The sequence below is a fragment of the Cryptomeria japonica genome, chromosome 5, assembly GCF_030272615.1.
Source record: "Cryptomeria japonica chromosome 5, Sugi_1.0, whole genome shotgun sequence".
NCBI lineage: Eukaryota > Viridiplantae > Streptophyta > Pinopsida > Cupressales > Cupressaceae > Cryptomeria > Cryptomeria japonica.
Genome location: NC_081409.1, coordinates 323,308,285 through 323,330,042, shown reverse-complemented (window position 1 = coordinate 323,330,042; position 21,758 = coordinate 323,308,285). Strand labels below are relative to the sequence as shown.

At 38.6% G+C, this 21,758-nt stretch overlaps 1 protein-coding gene across 1 annotated transcript in view; it reads left to right on the top strand.

Moving 5' to 3' along the window:
• LOC131062434 (uncharacterized) overlaps window positions 1-21,758 on the top strand; it is an 85,458-nt gene that overhangs the window by 50,050 nt on the left and 13,650 nt on the right. Inside the window, exons 2-3 of the mRNA XM_057996098.2 lie at window positions 8,724-8,788; window positions 19,921-20,165. Of these exons, the coding sequence (XP_057852081.2) occupies window positions 8,724-8,788; window positions 19,921-20,165 (310 nt within the window). The remainder of the gene's footprint in view (window positions 1-8,723; window positions 8,789-19,920; window positions 20,166-21,758) is intronic.

Sequence of the window (21,758 nt, the reverse complement as noted above, 5' to 3'; positions counted from 1 at the left end):
ACATCTTATTTCTCATTGGTTGATACCTCCTAGATTTTTGTGCCAAATTTAATATTTGGCTATGTATTTAATATTGTTCAGTAAAAAGGAGGTCATTTGTAACAAACCCTAATTAGGGTTTAGGTGTCATGATCTTGTCCATTGATTTATTTTCAATCTGGACCTTTCATTGTAACTGGGGATGCTATTTATACCCCCATTTTTCATTTCATTAAAAAAGAGTTAATAGTGAATAAGTGTGAGAGATAATAGTTGATGTAATAGAGAGATTAGAGTTAGAAGCAAATTTTATTTTGTAGCAAGATTGAGTCTTGAAGAGAGAAATTCAAGCAATTGTTGTATATGATGACTTGGAAATCAATAAAATATTGAAGTTATGGTGTTTTGTTGCAAATTTCTTAAGTTATCTTCATGGTTGTTGGATGTACTTGAATCACGCTCAATCAAAGTAGTTTGTTAATTTGAAAGGCTAAGTGTGAGATTTGATATTTGGTAGGATTCGCAATCCAAACCACTAGCTTCTTGCTGATTGTAGGAACGCCTTGCGTGGTCGACTGGAAAACATTTTGAGTCCTTAACCTTCAAGCATTTTCGCATCTCGGATATGTACCTTCATAGTAGTGTCCTTGGTCTTTGATGCATTGAACACCATTATCACCTTAGAAGATCGCACTAATTTCAATTGAGTTGTTATCTTATGGCAAAATTGAAGTTGGTTGAGTCTTGCCAAATCTCATTCATGCTAAGTCGTTCATAGGGTTAGGCTAGATTAGACTTACTTAAACCCTGTCCTTTTTCCATTTTTTTGAAAGTTCCTTTTAGTTTAGTAAAATCTTCGAGCTTTTGAATCCGTAAGACGCCTTGAAGGAAACAGCAAATCACATCATACCACTAAAAAGCTTGTCCACACGTGGAGACCCCACTAAAAGAACCTTGGAGTCCATCTAACTGATCCTTTTTGCAGATCTTCAGCAGTTAGAGACTATTTTCTCAAGAGAGGATAAGATGCCTGTCGGTATTTTATTCTGTGTATGATTGTGTACAAAATACACGTCAACAAAGCGCTCACCTCATATTCACTTTAAGGCCGACTTGGTAATTAAAAGCAAATTTTAAATAAAATAAAAGGCCGACTTTTGTAAAATAAATAAATACCAAGCGCTCCATTTGATTTTAATTAAATTAATAATCAATTAATTAAATGCCTTTGTTTTTTAAATTAATAAACTCGATTTTAAAAGGCAAAAAATCAATTAATTAATGTCCAAGCGCAATTTTTAAATGCTAATTAATTGAATTTTTTGAATTTGTCGATTTTAGCATTTAAAATAAATTCAAAAAAAATTGCTTTAGCACCAAAAAATTGGAGAAGTGGAAAAGTACAAACCTCATCACCCTGGTCCCTGACTGAGGGACAGGAGCGATCTACCATTTTAGCCTGGAATCTTGTGCTTTTGACGTTCAAAATCTTCATCCTTACGTTGAAATTGGCATTTTTGCTAGGAATTTCAAACTTGGTTAATTTGACCTTATAAATGAATGCCTCCTGAGGTGATATCGCCTTGGTCCCTTGGAGAGGGACAGGAGCGATCTAGGTGTTTTCTCCTTGATCTTGCTTGTTCGATCACCAATCTTTATCATAAGGCAAACAAGAACGTTGTTTCTTCATTCTACCTTTACTTCACTTGGTCTTTACGAGGCACTTTGATGCTTAAATAGATTATCGCCCTGGTCCCTTGGTGAGGGACAGGAGCGAACCTTGTATGTTAGCCTAAATAGGTAATATTTTGACGTTCACTTCTCTTGTGTCACCTTCCAAATGATATCCTTGATCTTATGTACCTTGGCTTTGACGTGACCTTGAAGGAAAAGAGTGATTAATGAAAAATTGCCCTGGTCCCTGACTGAGGGACAGGAGCGATATAGCATCCTTGTTCAAATTGATCACCTTTTGACGCTTAATTTCTTTGCATATCATCTTCTTAAGATACCTTTGATATTTTGTGACCTCGCATAACCTTGTCTTGGCATGATTTTTGAATGAATTGGCAAATATAGTAAATATCGCCCTGGTCCCTGACTAAGGGACAGGAGCGAACTTCAATGTCCTGGGCTCATGCTTGCTTTCATCAACTTGCCATTGCTTTCATCATGTAAAATGAAGTCCCTTGATCCCTCTTGGCCACTTGATACTTGATAAACCTTCGAAAATCTAAGCCTTTGTGAAGATTTCGCTCTAGTCCCTGGGAGAGGGACGGGAGCTATACTGAATTTCGCCCTGGTCCTTGACTGAAGGACAGGAGCGAACTTGGGTTTTTAGTGCAAAAATCTTCATCATATTAACTTGCAATTGTCTTCAAAGTGCAAAACGATGTTCCTTACTCCCCTTCAAATATTCAAAATGTGGATAGCAATCCAAACTTGGCCTCATTTGAACACTTTCGCTCTGGTCCCTGCCTGAGGGACAGGAGCGAACTAGGATATTTGGTGCAATTCTTTCAATATTGGCGACCTTTGATACTTCGTTCTTCATTGAGACGCTTCAAAATGTCCTTGCCACCCTTCACCTTGACTTGGAGTGGTTTGAATTTGGAGGAAAGGCATCATAACTAACATATCGCCCTGGTCCCTGGCTGAGGGACAGGAGCGAATTTAGACTTGTAGGCTCCATCACACTTTGCCAACTTCCAATTTTATCTTCAATGGTCTTGTAATGCATCCTTTCATTCATTCATGGCTTGGAATTCATTCAAACTTGGTAGGAAATTGACCTAAGGCAAAAATCGCTCTGGTCCCTGACTGAGGGACAGGAGCGCCTAGGCCAATTTGGAGTTCATTAGGTGTCTTGCAATCTTCAATATGTATTCAACGGGTTTATTTCATCTTCCTTCCTTGCCTCAAACCCAAAACTTGCTTGCTTTTTGCCCGAAACATGCCTCATGAGGAATTTCGCTCTGGTCCCTGGGAGAGGGATGGGAGCTACACTGAACTTCGCCCTGGTCCCTGGTTGAGGGACAGGAGCGATTTTGCTTCAAAGTCATGTTTTCTTCATGTTTGCGCTTTCAACTTATATTCAACTGACGAAACATATCTCCTTGGTTCTCTTCAAATCGTCAAGTTGCTCAAATCTTGCAAGGACAAGGCAATGTTTGATTTTGAGCTCCGGTCCTTCACTGAGGGACAGGAGCGATTTTGACTCCTGGGACATTTCCGTGCTCATGAAATTCTTCAAATTATATTCAACGGAAAGATCACGCCTCCCTTTACCACTTCCATTCGAAAAATCATCTTGATCCTGCAGGGACAGTAAGATTTTTGAAAACGAGCTCCGGTCCTTCACTGAGGGACAGGAGCGATTTTGCTCCTACAGGCCAAAATATCATGATTTCGGGATTTTGATCACTTCACAAGGTAAAAACAAGTCATTTCCAATGCCCGGGATCAAATATCAAAATTTTCAAAATTTGGTCAAAATTACTCAATTGGACAAAATTCGCAATTTCATCATTCATACCTAGACAAATTTAGACTCTTCATTCAAAATTCCAATTGAAAATAGACCAACTCACTTAGCCTCTAGCGAATTCACTTTATTCAAAATTGCATCATGCGAGAGGAAGCTCAAAAAACTCTCAAGATTGACTGGACTTTGGCCTGAAAACGACAAAACAGAAACCCTAAGGCTTGACCCTAAATCCAGACAACTGACAAACTACCAAAACCCTAAAAAGCAGAGCGAAAGGCGAGCAACAACGAGCAAAAAGAGGGGGTCCCCATTTAAATGGGGCGATGTGTGAAATGGTCACAACAGGTCTCCATTGATAAGCACAGAGAAAGAAGTAGACGTAACACAACTCATAACCCACTGGATCCACTCATCAACAAACCCAAAAGCCTTGAGGATCTTCTAAAGGAAGGACCACCAAACTCTATCGTAAGCCTTAGCCATATCCAGCTTGATAAACATAGCTTTTTCCTTGGAGGTTGCCATAGACTGAATGGTCTTCGTAGCAATGACCACACCATCCAAAATTTGGTGCCCTTCCACAAACCCACTCTGCTCCTCAGAGATAACATTCCGCAGGCACTTCTTCAACCTATCTGCTATTAGCTTAGAGATGATCTTATAAATCACATTGCAAAGAGAGACAGAGCAGAACTGGCCTAACCGGTCGGCCCCATCACACTTGGGGATTAGAGCAATGAAAGTCACATTCAAAGCCCAAAGCATTTGCTTATTCCTCTGGGACTCCTGGACTACTTCCAGTAAATCCAGTTTGATAATATCCCATAAGTCTTGAAAGAATTCTATCGGGAACCCATCTGGTCCAGGAGCTTTTCCTTTCCTCATGTGAAAAACAATCCTCTCAAGTTCTTCCAACAAAATAGGACCCAAAAGCTACTCATTCATCTCCCTCGTGACAAGAGAAGGAATGCAAGCAAGAACTTGATTCTCCTCCACTGTTTCCCCCTGAGAGTCCTCCCTGAAGAGGGACCAGAAGAACTGTAATGACTCCCTAGATATTTCCTGCAAGGATAAACACTGCTCACCTCTATCAATAACAGGAACAGGGATGGAATTTCCATGTCTTCTTGCTTTCACTGAGTTGAAGAAGAAAGCAGTGTTCTTATCCCCTGCCTGCAGCCAATCAATACGAGCTCTCTGCTTCCAGTATTTTTCTTCCCTAAGCTCCCATTCCTCTACCACCTTGACAACCCTGTCTTCCTCCCTAAGCAAGGCCTCAGACAAACCATGTTCTCTGATTTCACTGGTGATCCCATTCAGCACAATTTGAGCAGCTTTCTTAGCTTGAAAAATGTTCCTGAAACCCTGGCGGTTCCACTGTTTAAGCTGAAACTTAACAAATTGCAGCTGCTTGGCAAAAGTGTACATGGCAGTGCCAAAGGCCGGCCTCCCTTTACTCCACCACTCCGCTACAAGAATCTGCAAAGCAGGATCCCAAAGCCACATAAGTTGGAATTTGAATGAAGGAGAGTGAGCTACCCGAGTCGAAGAAGAAACCAGCTTGATGGGCCAGTGATCTGACTCTCTCCAGTCAAGAATCTTAGAACTTGTGGACCACCCCCCACCAATCCAAAAACTAGAAACTAGAAAACGATCCAACCTCTTTGCAATCCAATACTCTCCCACCCTCCTATTGTTCCAAGTGAAGAAACCATTACCAGGCTTAATGTCAACAAGCTGCAACAAAGATATACTTTCCTGAAAAAGGAAAGAAGAAGGTTCCAACTACATAACACCCCCCTTCTTTTCACTCAACTCAAGGATGACATTGAAGTCTCCTAGCATAATCCGATGAAAAGGGGCCAACCTTTGCATACAAGAAATATGAGACCATAAGTTTTGCTTACCCTGAAGATCAGTAGGGGGATAGATGTTAGAAAACAAGATGAATTCCCCAGTCTCAAGACTAGAGACAATCCCGGATAACGAAGATCTGGAGGCAACCTACCAGACAGGGCGAAACCTTAAAGGGTTCCAAAGACAGGCCACCCACCCAGATGAACTAGCTGCCCCAATACACTGACACTCGCCTCGCCCCCACAGCTTCAACACCAGACCCATCATACTCTCCACCGAAAGTTTAGTTTCTTGCAAGAATAGGACATCAGGTGAATGATTCCTAATCAAATCTCGAACAACTTTTTGTCTAGGGCCACTGTTCAAGCCCCTCACATTCCATGAAAGCACAATCATTTTGGAGGATTGGAAAAGTGAGAATCCAAAGTCTTTACTGACCCTGACTCAACCAAATTCTCCTCCATCAATTTGATCTTATCCAAATCCTTCTTTCTGCCAACCTTTGAGCTCTTCTCTGAAGCACTTTTCTTAATATCTTTCTGATGCAGACCCAGGTGAACGAAGGACTTATTACTTTTAACCCCAGCCGGTTCCAATTTTAGAGCTATTGGAGAACCCTCCCCCTCAACCAAATTCACCTCCAAACCAGGAGTGAGTCCCAACTGGACCCCTACTGGCTGATCCATCTCCATCTGCTGGCTTCCAACCACTTGCAGGGCCTGGGTAGAGTCCTCAATTACTCTTTCCGAAGCTCCCCCTGATGCACCTTGATCCAAAGGGGCTAACCCCGGATTTACTTCCTGATGGCTAAGGTCATCCAAGGCCTCAAATCTGTTAAAGGTATCCTCCTCCTGTCTCTCCTGCAAGGGCCTCTTTTGTCCTCGGTTCCTGTTCTTTGTCTTAACTGAGACAAAACCATTAGCACCCTCAACCTCGACCGACATTGCAGTTTTTCCTTTATCAACCCTATTTAGGCTCGGGTCCGATTGCTGAGGTTGGCGCACCACCAGTTTATATCTAGGGCACTTACGTTGTAAATGACCATACTCATGACACAGACAACAGCGAAATGGTAAAGTCTCATAATCTAACTGCTGAACCCAAGAATAAGAGCCTGCACACATATCTATAGCATCTGACAAATGTTTACTAAGATCAATTTCAACATAGATACGCACAAAGGTCACTACCTTTCTCCCCAGGGTTTGCGTTAAAGATCCCACTGACTTCCCAAGCAGAGCGACAAGCATCCGTAGCACATCTTCCCGACAACATTCCACTGGAAAACGTGGTAAACGAGCCCACACTAGAACCCTATTCGGGAGCTCCTCCCAAGGGTTAAACTCAACATGCCAAGGTTTGATAAACAACCCCACCTGGTTGTAAAAATACAAGCCTCCTTCAAAGACCCTATTGCGATCTTCCATGCAGTTGAAAGTAACCATGAAGTAGTTGTTTGCCAGCAGCATAATCTCCATTTCCCCTTCCGGAGCCCAGGTCCTCTGCGCCCAGTTTTCCAAAAACTGCAAAGAAATCCTCATTCCCAAAAACTTGCAATATAGAGAGTGTTTTGAAAAGTATTCAACGTCTTCAGCTATCATCTCAGGAGGAATAACCAGCTTTGGCCTCTCACTGCATCTCTCCAGACAACCATTAATCTTTATAATGCGAGAGCTACCAGCACTCCAAGCCCCTGATTCAGAGGAGAAAAGATTATTGTTAAAAGTCTTCATACTAAGGGATGGTGACTTTGAGCCCACCGCTGCACGAAAATCCATGGTGGGAGGTGCCTTCGAGGCCTCACCACCATTACCCGACATTGGATCTCAAAAAAAACAATAAAATATAAGGAGCCCACATCCCAAAGGGGCACACGAGAAGGTACGACACCCAAGACCCCACCCCTCCCAAACACCTCCGAGAGAAAGAACCAGCCGAAGCCCCCTGCTCCACTGGAAACCCTCGGCCTGCAGCAAAACCAGGACCCCCCGCCCACGTGCAGCAAACTCCCCACCCGCTCATATATTAAGATCAGGGTTGGTGGCATCTTGATGAAGCACTTATAGTTCAAATTTCTTGAGGGCAGCAAGAGAAGTGGGCAAATTTCTGTTAATAAATGAAACTACGAAGATATAAGCACGTATACATGTCATTTTCCTTCTTAAGTGGCGGTCAGCAGCTGGTTACCCAGCTTCCTTTGTGGATGTACCAACATCCACTCTTCATGTCAACAGCAGATCATCTTTTCATTAACAAATTTTGAATATTTTTTATTTTATGTGTGTTTTTATAAGATTATGAAAATACATTAAGAGCTCATTTTTAGGATTGACATGTGACCGAGGTAAGAATTAATGTTATGGTTTGTGAGTAGGTGGTTAAACCACTATAGCCATCTTCAGTGCCATAACAATGCAAGATAAGAATGATGTGAGGAATTGTGATGTGGTTTACAGGGTAGCCTGCATTGGGCTAGCCAAACAGAGAATTATTTGCTGCAGAGAACATTTTCACTCCAGTACTCTCATTCATTGATGCTGGCAGACTGGATTCTTAATATGTTTTAGTAGAACTCATCTTCCGTTTGCTGAAATCTCTGAAGTGCTGCTTTCAACATTTTTGCCTCTTCTTTCTTGTTGCTTCTGACTTGGCTGTCTTTGAATTGTGGTAGACACTCGTGCCTCTCTTTTCCCAGCATCCAAATCCATGGAAGCATAATGTCTTCCGTTGTCTTGTTGGTTTCTAGTATCTTACAGTAATAAATTCTCATTTAAACTTATTACTCTAGTTTGCAGCTATATCTTTAGCGTTCATATGCTTTATTGATCACATCCCTATCCTTGTCTCTTGACTTAAAATTCAACTATTATGTTACTACACCTGTTTTTCTTATTGTACTTTTGGATTGCCTGCTTTCTGATTGATTGAACATGTAGTATGCCATTTGCATTCAATTTTGACATATACCATTTTTATACATTTTGAACTAAATGGTGATCTTGTAGACACATGCGAATAGATCGTCCATCTTCCTTATTGTGTTGGATTGTTCAGATTTCCTTGACTTTTGACAAACTGGAGTAGAAATTAAACTAGCTCATTGTTATGTTCTTTTCCCATTTATCTGAAATACTAATACTTGTAAAATTCAAGGTGGAAATGTAGTCTATGTATTGAATTTCATACAGTTTGTTAGTTGGTACCACCTAATAGCAATTGATCTCTGAGGTAACAATCAAAAAGGGTCATCAAAGTTTAGTAATATGTTTGTTGGGGTCATATTTTGGTCTGTCAGCATGCATTTATTGGGTTCTCTTTGCATTTGAAGAAATAAAGATACATTTTTCAGCCAATCTCAGCATTCAATTCTGCTTTTAATATTTGTATATATTCTTTTCAGAACTATTACAAGGTCAGGGTGATGGGAAACATAGTCAAAATAAGAACAGCAATTCTGGAGACAAGGTAAGCTTTTTGATGAGTTATGTTCATACATATTTCACGTGTACAAGGAAATAGAGTGATTGTACATTTTAGATAATTTAGTAATGTGTTGGAGTTGGGTTAATTAAAAGAATTTAGCCTTGTTGATGTTACATTTTATTGTCATTGATGTCACAATTAAACACAAAACCCTATCTGTAAGTTCTGATATACTGTCATAATTATGCACAAAGAATGAATATAGGAATACAGGAAGTCATAATGGTTGTTTGATCTTCTGGTAATGCATAAACTGCTTTTATACCTGGGCATTACCTAGTGAATGGATGTGCACAGTATGCTTGATCTGCCGGTTGATTTTGACTGGGCATTACACAGTGAATGGATGTGCACAGTATGCTTCATCTTCAGGTTGATTTTGATATTACCAGTGAATCTTCCAGGCTGTGGTAATAATATTGTTTACATTATTAAGTGTCTTTTGGTTTTGGTTGAAGACAAATTTTCTCACAACATGATTGTCCTGAATTTTAAAGAGAGCTTTATAACCATCATCTTTAATGGGTTTGTGTTAAAGATGACTAGTTCGATTATTATTTTGGATAAGCTGTTTATTAGTGGTTATAACTTAGTTGTATAACTGCATTCTCTAATTCGATAAAGACAATAGTATACATACAAAACAGTATGAAACTAATTAATTGTTAGTTGACAGTTGTCAACTAATCCTCAAACTAGTCATAACTGTTATCAAAACAGTTAATAAGTTCGAACTGAAACATATTTGGTTTGTGGGTCATCCTATGTTTATATATACGTGTTTCAATGAAGCCTGTGGTTGATGTGATGTGAAAAAGACATACGTGTGTATTGAGGAGAACTCTATATGAGTGAGAGGAATACGAATATTTTATTCAGGAGAATTTCTATTTGTGTGTATAAACTGATTAATGTGTGAGAAGAATACACGACTTCTGTTCTGGGAGTAATTCTGGATATTTTCTGAGCACGTGATTTGAGAGAAATGAATTTACAGTAAAGGAATTGCTGTTACGTGGAAAGCAGAGTTGAAGATTGGATGGTATATGATTTTTCATTTTATAGTAACTGGCTGTTATTATTCAATGATCTGGTGATTTATTAGTCAGTAAAAGCTTTGTATGTTTGATGAACTTCATTGGCAGCATTCAGGTTTTATCAGTTTGTGTTAATTTGATCAGGGTACGCTTCGATACAAATTTGCTTCAGCTTCAGAACTTTTTACTGTGCAGATTTGTCTCAGAAATTCATAGGCATCTTGACTTTCAGCATGCTTTGTAACTAATATATTTTTGTAATACTGTGAAACTGCAAAAGTTCATTTACAGGTTGACACAATATTCAGATTATTTTGTGTTCAAGAAAAGATATTGATCATTGCTTCAATTTGTACTCTTCTGAGTTCTGTATTTGAGTTGCTGCTCAAAAGAGAAGTGGATTTGTTGTAAGAGTTGTTGCTCTTATTCTGAAGGATTGATTGGGTTGGTGCCCAAAGACTGACTGGGTTGGTGCCCAAAGTATTGTAAACTTTTCAACTGTGAGGCCAGATTAGGACAGTAGATCCTAGTGACATTTCTCACCGTGGTTTTCCTACATTGGGTTTCCTCGCAAAAACCTTGTGTTGAGTGTTTTTGTGGTTGCATCTCTTTCTGTTTCAGTTTCCTTTATCTTTCATCTTTCATCTTTCAGTTTATAAAAAGTTTTTAAGATAAAGGTATTAAAGATCTAAGTCTACTACTGATTCACCCCCCCTCTTAGCAGTAGGTAAGTGTTCTACAGTTGAAATCTCATATCCTACTATAAGAAGCCCTGTAGAATGTGTTTAATGTTTTACAGTTGTTGAACTTACTCTTACTGGTAAAAGAATCAGTTTAATTTAACAAATGTATGTGAGAACTTACTCTTACTGGTAAAAGAATCAGTTTAATTTAACAAATGTATGTGAGAATGAAGCTCTTATGTGTGAGCTAATGGCGCAGCTCCATTGCAGAGGCAAGAAGATTGTATGGTTTGTGTTACAAGATGTCATTTTTTGTTGTACATTTGGCTTTTGGCCAAAATCTATGGAGAAATGTAAAGAATGAAACCATACAGTCCAAAATCTATGGGAGGAGAGTGTAGCTTCTGTAGATTGCATGTTTTCTTCCTACTTTGATTCATCTAATGAATGCAATGTTTTTTTCCTGGAAAATTTGATTTGTCTGTAGTTTGTTCTGAATATGATTGAACCTATTGGAATTGACAAAATTATTGCAGTCAAATGATAACTTGTTTGATTTGTCAGACACATATGACAAGCTTCGGTCTGGTGTTCTCCCCTGGATCCTGCTCTTCTACTTTGTTATTTGGTACCCAAGTATGATCTATGCTCTCTGACATTGTTAAGATTGTTGAGTATCACGATGTGGTACAGGAGCATCTTGGGGTAAGTGCATGCCCACTTAACCCAAGAGGAATTTGTGTTTTGCAGGTATAGGTAGGTAGAGTAAGTGAGTCTTCTTTAGTCAAAGGTTGTGTTGACTCGTTGAGCACTAATGAAGGCTTTTGAGGGTACCACAAGGAGGAAGGCAGGATAGTTTCAGGCAAAGGCAGAATGTGGGAAGGGTGAAGCTGTTTTTCCGTAGTGATTGTTATTGAAAAAAATCCTTATGAAGTAGCCTTTCAGTTACTCTGGAAAGTCACCTGCCACAGTTCTGCACTTGTTGTGGAAAAATTGTTTACAGCAGCTGCATTACTGCTATAGAAAGTCTGTTGGAACGGTAGCTATACAACTGTTGTGGAATAATTATTGGAGTAGGTACTCAACTGTTATGGAAAGTCTATTGCAGTAGCTGCACAACTGCTATGGAAGGATGTTCGTATTGCACAACTACCACATAAAGTTTTTTACAACAGTTAAACAGTCACTACAAAAACATTTCTCATAACAACAATGGAAAATCACTTGCAACAGTAACATACAAACTGCGGGAAGTCCACTTGCAGCAGTTATGTAAGTGCTCTGGAAGATCATTTACTTGGATTAGATTCTGTTTAATAGGCATCATAGCATGGTACTAGTTGGTTCAAGAGTGTTGTTGGTCGTTGCTTTTGCACTGACTGTCATCAACAAACATGATTATTTGAAACACTATCTGACAGAATGAGGACAAAAGGAATTTAGGTTCAATGTGACGACAACAATTTCAGACTTTCAAAACAGTTTATTTTAATCTTGCGGGAATAGGAAAATAAAATACAGCTAGCATCATCATTTGGGAGTCTGACAACAGGTTCATCAGTGACTTTCACCTCTATTGAATTAGATGGAACTCAATAGTCTCAATCTCAGAACGCTGAGGAATGTGAAGTCATTAGTTGGAAACTAAGAGTTCTCATATAGAAGCAAAGAGTCAGCTAGAAGGTGAAGAGAGAAGAAATTAAATGTTCAAAAATCAATCATTAAAATTGGTTTAGCAATAATGAGAAGGAGAAGAGGGGTTCATAGAGAAAAAATGGAAAAGACCAGAAATTTCTTGAAGAAGAAAACTAAGAGTAGACGGCTCTTGCAACAGAAAAGGAGAAGTTGGGTAAATCATTGCTGTAGTGAAATTTGCATATAAACCACCTGTATTAGTTTCCTTAGCTGTTCATAGTGTGAATTGTAGCTGTTTGTAAGAGTTTTCACAGTGATTTCTGTAGGTGCATATAGCATGATCTGTAGCTTCCTGTAGTCTGTCAATATCTGCATGTGGCAATTTGTTATTATGTAATGTATGTTGTATAGCATCAATGTTTATCTATAGCATGTTTAATAGATAAGTATGAATATATTCAATGGATTTTTTGGGTCCACTGAGGGCGCCCAGACCATGGCTTCAAGGATGGATTGTCATTAACTTGACCCCCTATCCTTGTATGCATCATATAGTGATCCATAAATTTGGAGCAGCTATACGGTATACCACTCTGGTATGCAACATATGGATTCAAAGTGAGATGCCCCAAATTTTCCCTACGTTTTTTCAACCATCTCTAATGGCTGTCTATAACATATGCATTAAAGGATAAAATAGAAACATCTCAAATGTGGAAAAGAATTTGCATCACACAAAAAGCATATGCAGCACAAATACACTTGGGAGAAACCCTCAATTGGGTAGAAAACTCCTAGAAAAGTGAGCAATGCTCCTCATGTCACCAATCCTCAGATTTACATGTGTTTACATGGTCCCATGGACCTTACAACATCTCATGGTGAGCTCCATTACATCTGTAGATTGACCTGAAGATTATCATGACCTGTATCTTATCTTACAACTATGTGGAACGGAGGACAATCCCCTGGCACAAGATCTCCTGCCCACATCTAGAACAGTCCAAAATATCTCGTTGCATCAGCCCCATCGACCCAACATGCTACCCTCTGTTGAAGCTGGGATACTTGAAGGGAATTCTTGCCTTGCAGCCCTTTCCCCCACACAACTACATACTCTACCTCTGACCAACACCCTCGACCCATGCCAACTGGTCTCAGCTCTTTGATCAGTTAGGTCATCCATGGCTTTCTCAGCCACTTTGCATCTTCTAGCTCTAAATTGTTTCTACCAACTAGCATGCAACAACTCAGCTCTATTAGCCATCATGCAGCTGACATTCACTGGCTTGGTCAAGTCAGTCAATTGATGCATGAACTAGCCTTGCACCTTTAATAGCATGACTCATCTCCGCTATCTGCTATCTGCCTAGTTTGTTAGGTTCTCTCGGGTCAACAAAAGAACCAACCTTGGACCTGTAGTGGTATGGTTTCTCTTTGTTATCAGTAAGCCATACCAGGCAACCCACAAAATCTGGAATAGAACCCCGTAAAAGGGTATTCGATCCCTCTTTATGCCTCTACCATTTGAAAGAAGGGTCCATGGTCTTGGTAATATGAACAATTACCTTCCCAGGCAACAAATATCTATGCAACTGCCACTAAACTAGCTTCTTGTAAAGATGGAAGATGGCACAACCTTGGAATAGCAATAGACAGGCATGCAACTATTTTACCATCCAATTATCCCTACTGGGTCTCCTCCAAATCTTTGCCTTTGTAATGTCCCCAATTCTTAGAGAAAATTTTAATAAATGAATATTAAATATTTTAGATAAAATGGCTCTTGAGGTCGACCTGTGCTTAGGGCAATTATTTCTTTGTGGCTGACTCTGGGGAATGGCATTAAATGTTTTTCCTAACAGTCTAGGTCGACCTAGCTAGGAGTTTATTGGGTTGGTTTCTTTGCATTGGGCCGACTTGAAAAGTAGAATGCATATATATAGGTGGAGTGGGGGAAAGAAGGCATGGGTGAAGTAAATTTTGCTTTGTGCATTAAACAAATGCCGACTGTCTTTCTAAGATGTAGATCTTAGAAGATACCTCAGGGATAGGACGTTACCCGTCCATGATTCATCACTTCTCTGAGTTCCGGCTTTTCCCTTAGTTGACTGCTGGAGTGGAGGCAATCAATTATGCCAATATTGAGTGCAGGAGCTGGGGCAGAAGTTTGGTGTCCCTCTAAAGGCACCTTTATCAAATCTTGTAACTGAAGGGGAATTGCAGTGGAGACCACTGGAAGAACTGATCTCTGGACCAAACATTGTATTTCGACAGTCCCAGATGATTGGGCGTGATCTGACAAGTATGGACCTGCATATTTTAAATCTGAAGTTGTATATTTAGAATAAGTGCAGGTGTTGTGTGTATTGGATCTTGTTTGTTCAGAAGGTGTGAAGACATAATCTTGCATGTATTCCCCATTAGTTGATAAAACTAAGGTGCCGTTTGAGGTCTGGGCACTTATATTCCATGTTCACAAGTAGTAGCATTATGTTTTGATCTGGAAATTATATGATACATAAAGCTTATTTTATTTCTGGGAATCTGTTGCTGTGATCTATTGAACTGATAATAGTTGTGGTCACAAAGTTCAGTCTTGTAAGTGAAATTTTTGCAAACAAATCAGAATATATATTTCTTTGACAAGGTGTATACATCAGTCTGTGTCCAGGCTTTAAGTAATCTGATCATTAGTAGAAACTGGTGTCTTTCTGGCTTGATATGTAATCAGAAACTAGTTTGAAGCTGCAACAATTGTTATGGTGAAATTCTGTGCAATTTTCCTATCTGGCATCTTTCAGCCTTCCAGCCCAATGCCTCCAACAAAGGAAAACAACCATTATCTGTTTGCCATCCAATCATACATCTACAACCTATCTTGGGAACCAATGGAAATGTCTAAGTAAACAATTGTCTACATATCTGGCATTTTGCTACCCTATGGTTGACCATGTGGATAGACCACTGCAATGATCTCTTCCAAATCAACAACTTCCAAAGAACCAAATATGCACTTTGCCAACAATTTCTCACTTTAGTAGCATCATGCTCCTTTAGTAGCCACATGCTCACTTCAATAACCGACTCTTACAACTTTGACAACACCCTCATGACTTCGACAGCAGGAAGTCTCTATGATATCAACAACCATTCTCAGGAGCCACTATAAACTTAAGCAGCACTGTGACAATAAACTGTCATCTTCAGCAGCAGCTGTGCACTTTTACATTAACTACACACATGGGAGATGACCTCATTAGACCTAAACGACTTGATCAATCTTGAATCATTTAGAATCAAAACTGGTTTGATTTCAGTTTGTGGCTGTATACTCAACTAAAATAGGATTGAAATTGGAGGGATCACAGCAGTTTGTTTTGATTGAAAAAGGTGTCAACAGACCTCCTAGATGAGTAACTAGAAGAGCTAGAGAAGAAGCTGCGAAGTGGCAGGAAGTGTAGATTGAGTTGTGGGCTCAGTACAAGTTGTGCAAGCGAGGTTGCTTGCTGTTGAAGAATGTGATTTGCAGCAAGAAACAATGTGAGTGATGTGGAATAAGAGGCAAGGGAACCAAGATGGATGTTCTGTGATTCTTAGGCATTTTCAACTCGAAGAAGTTGATTTATTGGCTCAAGAATAGGAAGAGTATTTTGAGTTTGATGAGGTGACTTACCTAAGGAGACTGAAAATGGTATATAGACCAAATTAAAAGGTCATGCATCCCTATTGTGAAAAGATGTACAAATTGAGAGAAATAGAAGGGGTAAAGATAAGATTAACTGTTGGGATAATATGACTGCAAAAATGAATGGCAAATTCCTGCCTGCGGATTATCAATTGGACTTGTTGAAGAAGCTTTGCAACTTGGTGCAAAGAGGGCTTCATTTGAAAGATTGCATAGAGGAGTTCTACAAGATAACTATACATTCTGGACATAATGAGGTAGTCCAAGAAAAGGTTGCAAGATACATAATTGAGCTGAGAATGACCACACAGGATGAGTTGAGTATGGTCTGATTGCACACTATGGAAGATGTGTATTAATTTGCATTGAAAGCTGAAGAAAATATATCAAGAAGGCAACAAAATTCATCAAGAGGAAAAGGAAGTTTTAACTGTAGTAGAAGACAACCACTCGATGGGAAAACTCAATAGTGGAATGAGGGAGAATTGAGTATTCCAGGTTCCTCAAATGCTAAATCAGCAAGAAAGAAGTGGAACAAGCTATGGAAGAGGAAGACACTGGTCTTTTAGTGGAATGTGTTCCAGATGTGGAGAAACTGTTCACTTTGCATTAGGACATCCTCATACTCACAATAATGGTGAAAGAAGATGATGTGAAGGTAGTACACAAACTGTGCAAGCAGTTGTGAAGACCATGGAATTGTTGGAGCCTGTAGAAGAACTTGGAGAAGGAGAGAACTTGCTGTCAAGGACGGTCTTGAATATTGAAAAGAAAGAAGTATGGGAATGGAGATACATATTTAAGACAAAATGCAAAACCAAAGGTAAGTAGTGTAATGCTATAGTTAACTGAAGTACAAAAACCTTAGTGTCTAGTGAAATGGTTAGTAGGCTGAATTTAACAAGCACACCTCACCCAAAGCCATAAAGGGTGTCTTGGTTGATAGAAGCTCATGATACCATTGTGTAGGAACATTGGGAAGTTGACATGGAAATTGGAAGATACAAGAATAACATCTTGTGTGATGTCTTGCCAATGAATGCATGCCATATTTTGTTAGGAAGACCTTGCCAATTTGATAATTAGATGATGTATAATGGGAAAACAAACATAGTGTATGTCAAGAAGGATGGGTAAAGATATATTGTAAGTCTATTGAAGGATAGAGAGGACAAGCATGAGCATTTGAGCCATCTAGTCATGTACACTAACAAATATGGTTTTGAAAACAAAGAGAAAGGCATGGACTTCAGGTCAATCCCAAAGAGTGATGCAAAAGGTGTAGTCCAAAAGGTGGGTGTAACAAAATTAGATGATTGAGCAGAAAGAGATCATCTTTTATTTGAAGAAGAGATGAAAATGATTGAATCTTTGTTTGTTTCAGTTGAGAAGAAGCAAAGATGTGTGCAACCTATGGAAGAAGAAATCCTCATGGAGAAAGACATGGAGGTATTTGTTGCTAATCTTGACTAAGAATAGGCAGCAGATGCTTGTCCTCTAGAGGGCATGGAACTGGAGGTGAAAAAAATGCAAGATGATTCACATGTGGACGACCTTGAAAAGGTACCAAGTGAAGAAGAGAGCAGTGTTGCTACAAAGTGATGCATTAGAGGAATGAAGAAGAACAGAAAGAGGATGATGTGATGCGAGTAAAGTCAACAAGAATGGACAGCAATTAGAGTGATCAATGCAAGGCAGCAGAAAAGAGCGAAGGGAATCAGCTCTGGGAGATGGAAGTATAGAACAAGATCAATAATAGAATTGGATTGAGGTGTACAGATATTGGTGGCAAAAAAACACTGAAGGATGGAGAGAGGAGGAGCAGAGCTAGGTTTCCAACAGGTGGTTGGAAGAGGATAGTTTATGGTCCAATAGGTGGTTGGAAACACAGGATGAAATAGAGTGATGAGCTTTTGAGTTACTTCACATGGGAAAAGGTCAATTCTACCTTTTAATTCTAATTTTTGAGCACTATGCGCACACAGTCTTACCTAGGGTGTATGATGCAAGAGCATCCTGGGGGCAGTGTAATCCTGAATCACCTAAAAAGAAATTGTATTTTGCACGTACAGGTAGGCAAAATAAGTGAGTCTTCTTTGATCGAAGATTGTGTTGAGCACTAATTAAGTCTTTTGAAGATGCTACAATGAGGAAGGTGAGATGATTCCAATCAAAGGTGGACTGCGGGATTGCTGCTAAAGAAAATCATTCTGTACCAATGTTCTAAATGCTGTAGAAAGTTGCCTGCATTAGTTCCACAAATGCCACAGAAAAGTAGTTTTCAGCAATGTACAACTTATATGGAAAGTCAGTTGCAACATATACACAACTGTTGTGGAAGGATGTTTGTAAAAGTTTCACAACTGCTGCAGTAGTTGCACAACCACTACACAAATTCTGTTGCAACAGTTATACATCTGCTGCAGAAGAACATTTGCAGTAGTTGCACAGATGCTATGGAAAGTCTATTACTACAGTTAAATAGTCGTTATGAAAAGATCTCTTGCAGCAGTTTCACAAATGCTCACAACAATTACACAGTAGCTACAAAAGACTCCTTCCAATGATTACACAGGTGCTATGAAAGATCATTCATCTGAGCAAGATCTCATTTAACAAGTGTTGTAGCATGGCACCAACTGGTTCAATAACATTGCTGGCTAACTTCTTTGCCCCTGACAGATTTCATTGTCATCAATAATAGTCATGATCATTGGTGATGCCATCTAGACAAAATTAGGACAAAAGGAATTTAGATTTAGTCGTATGACAAAAGTTGCAGGCTTTTCAAGTGATTTAGTTTAATCTACAGGTACAATGCTCAAAGGAAAAGGACATGCACATGGCATCATCATTCAGGACAGGATTGACAACAGTTTTATTAGTTACATTTACCTTTGCTGAGTTAGAGGCAATTCAAAAGTTTCAAGTTTCAACCTCCAAGAGCAAATGAATGTGAAGAAGTGTTATTTGGAAGTGAAGAGTTAGAAGGAAACAAGAATTTTCATATGGAAGTGAAGAGTCAGGTGGAAGGTAAAGAGAGACAAAATAAAGTGTTGGAAACCGATCTTCAAAATTGGTTTTGCAATATTGAGAAAGAGCAAGGTAGTTCATAGAGGGAAGAAAATGGAAAATAGTCGGAAGGCTTTTGAAGAAGGAAAGAGTAGAAGGCTGCTGGAAGAGAAAAAGAAAAGTGGGGTAAAGCATGGCTGTAGTGAAATCTGCCTGTAGCTATCTATAACAGTTTTCATTGCTGCAAAAAATGTCAACTGTAGCTGCCTGTAGGAGTTTCTGTAGCAAGTTCTATTTCTGTGCATAGCATGATTTGTAGCTACCTGTAATATTCTGTCAAAATCTATTTGTAGCAATATGTTTGCAGCAAAAAATAGTAGTCTGTAATGTTTTTTTTGTCACATCAATGTTTATCTAGGTAGAGCATGTTTAATAAGAGAAAGTGAATTTATTCAATTAGTTTTGTGCTATATTTGGGTCTACAGGGACCTCAGACATGACTGCATGGATGGTCTGTTATTAATCTGATCTACAATCCTTGTGTGCATCATGATTGTTTGCAGCTAGTGCATATATATAAATTTGTAACTGTTTATGTCATGTGCATGTGGTCCATTGTAGGACACCAAGAAGGGTTGATACATATGGTTTGGGAATGTCCTTTTAATTGTGTCAAATCATGGAGTATCAGTTTTGTCTATCTTTCCTAGAATCAATGATAAGTGCTGCCTTACCAAAATTTTCTGTATTGGAAGTTGAAGGATTTCTTATTTCACAGGTCGATCTTAAGAATGTTTTTAAGACACTTTAGACTTTTCTTCAGGTTTCTCTGAATGTGGTCTTTATACTGTTTAAAATATCTATGCACTTTAAAATGTTGCTTTAGTTTGCACTGAAATGTTTTGAGATTGCTCAAGCATGGAGTATCATCTATATTGAAAATCCTGATTTTGACATTTCAAAGTTAATAATATTGTATTTTCTCAGAAATGTTTTGTTTTTGTTTACATGTGAAAAGATTCAAGGAGGACATTAATCATGAAGTATTGTTGAATACAGAAACCAAAAGGAAAGGGGAATGTAAAGAAGAATCCAGTTAGTGTACCTGATCCAGAGGACAAACTTGCTGGTGAAATTAAAAAATTACATGCAAAGATTGAAAATCAAAAGAGTGTGTTGCGAAAATCAGAAGTTCAAAGTGAGACATCAAAGAGAAAAAGGAAGCGAGGAGATGAATTTCGTCTTCTTTTGGAGTGTCAAAATTTGATGACTCCTGAGAAGAGAAAGCGTGATCGCAAGAAAAAGTTAGTCTTGAATGATTTTAAAACTTTTTATTATATTATAGTTTAATCTGATATTTTTGTTGTTGTTTCCTGGTTAAAGTAAAGTTACTTAGAATATGAGGGAAAGATAATGTTAATGAATGCTTTCATTTCTCTTTTATGTGTTTTTCAAATACTCATGTTAATTGTTTTTCTTTCATCTCTTTCTAATTGTTATCCTGGTTAAAGCAAAGGTTCTTAGAATACGAGGATAAGAGAATGTTAACATATGCTTTCAAAAATCTCTTACATGTTTCTCAAATGTTTATGTTTATTGTGTTTCTCTTATCTTTTTCCAATTGTTATCCTTCTTGAAGCAAGGGTGCTTAGATACAGGGTAAAGAGAATGTGAATTTTAATATGTTTTGTTTTTGTGATGTGCCCAAACAACCATTTTACTCAGTTCTGGAGAAAATCACATAACTTTTACTTAGCATTAACTTGGTGTGGCTGAAAAGTAAGGAAGTTGATCCCCATGCCTAGAAATCGATGACTTATTTTTCCTTCTCAAAATTTGATGTTGAATATTTTCTAAATTATAGTTTTTCCATGAATTGCAATAATATAGGTAAATATGTTCTAGGTGAACATTCAGTAGTTGTTACACATAAATATTGAGACACACACACATTATGTATTTAATTGGAAAATGGTACATTGTTATGCTCTACACCCTTCGGTTTCAAAATTTCATATTTATGTTCTCCACATTATGGTATGAGACTGGAATTTTCACTCAACTCCATCAGACAGCTTGATGGAGTTTAAACTCCATTCTATTGCTAGAGCCTAGTGATTATCATTGATTTAGCTTGGATTATGATCTGGAAGTCCCTGCCTATAGACTCTATACCTTCTCTATTGCCGCCCTTACCCAACCAACTAAATGTCTGAGCCATAAATGTTGGCTTCTCCATCTCATATATCCAATCTAAATTGGGATTGATTGCCATGAGACCATTTTATGAATATTGAACATGATTAGCTGATGATAATTAAATTCTCTAATTAAATAATTTGTTGACAAAAAGACTTCAAACTAATATTAAAATAGAACACTTGAACCCTCTAATTGTTTAATGTAGAGCCATAGTTTGTAAAGACTTCTCTTGCTGGTCAAGTTGGGAGGGGTTCCTTCCGACCATTCATTTCTTGGAGAGGACTACCCTCTTAACTAATCCAATAGGAAAAGACTCCTTGGTGAAATAGACATGTCTGGGAAGATGCAGAATGTAACAGCTTCAAATATGCTATCAGGAAGCATGGACTGTGGAACCTCAAGACAAGACTTTTTTTTTGCTTGTGTTATTTGGTCACATTTTGTGGAATGTATATATTTGAGCATACTCTCACTATGCTCACAACTGTAATCACTGCAGTTCTGGCTTGGAACTTGAATAGCCAACCTCTGAAGATCGGGGACATCAGTACCCAAGTTCTTCCACCAAACACCTAGAATATCAATAAGGGAGTTTATCAAATTAGTTATTTGAAAATTTAGAAATAATAGAAAATGAACTAATATTTGAAGATATAAACTCCAGCAATCATCTCAAAGCTGATGAAGTCGGAGGA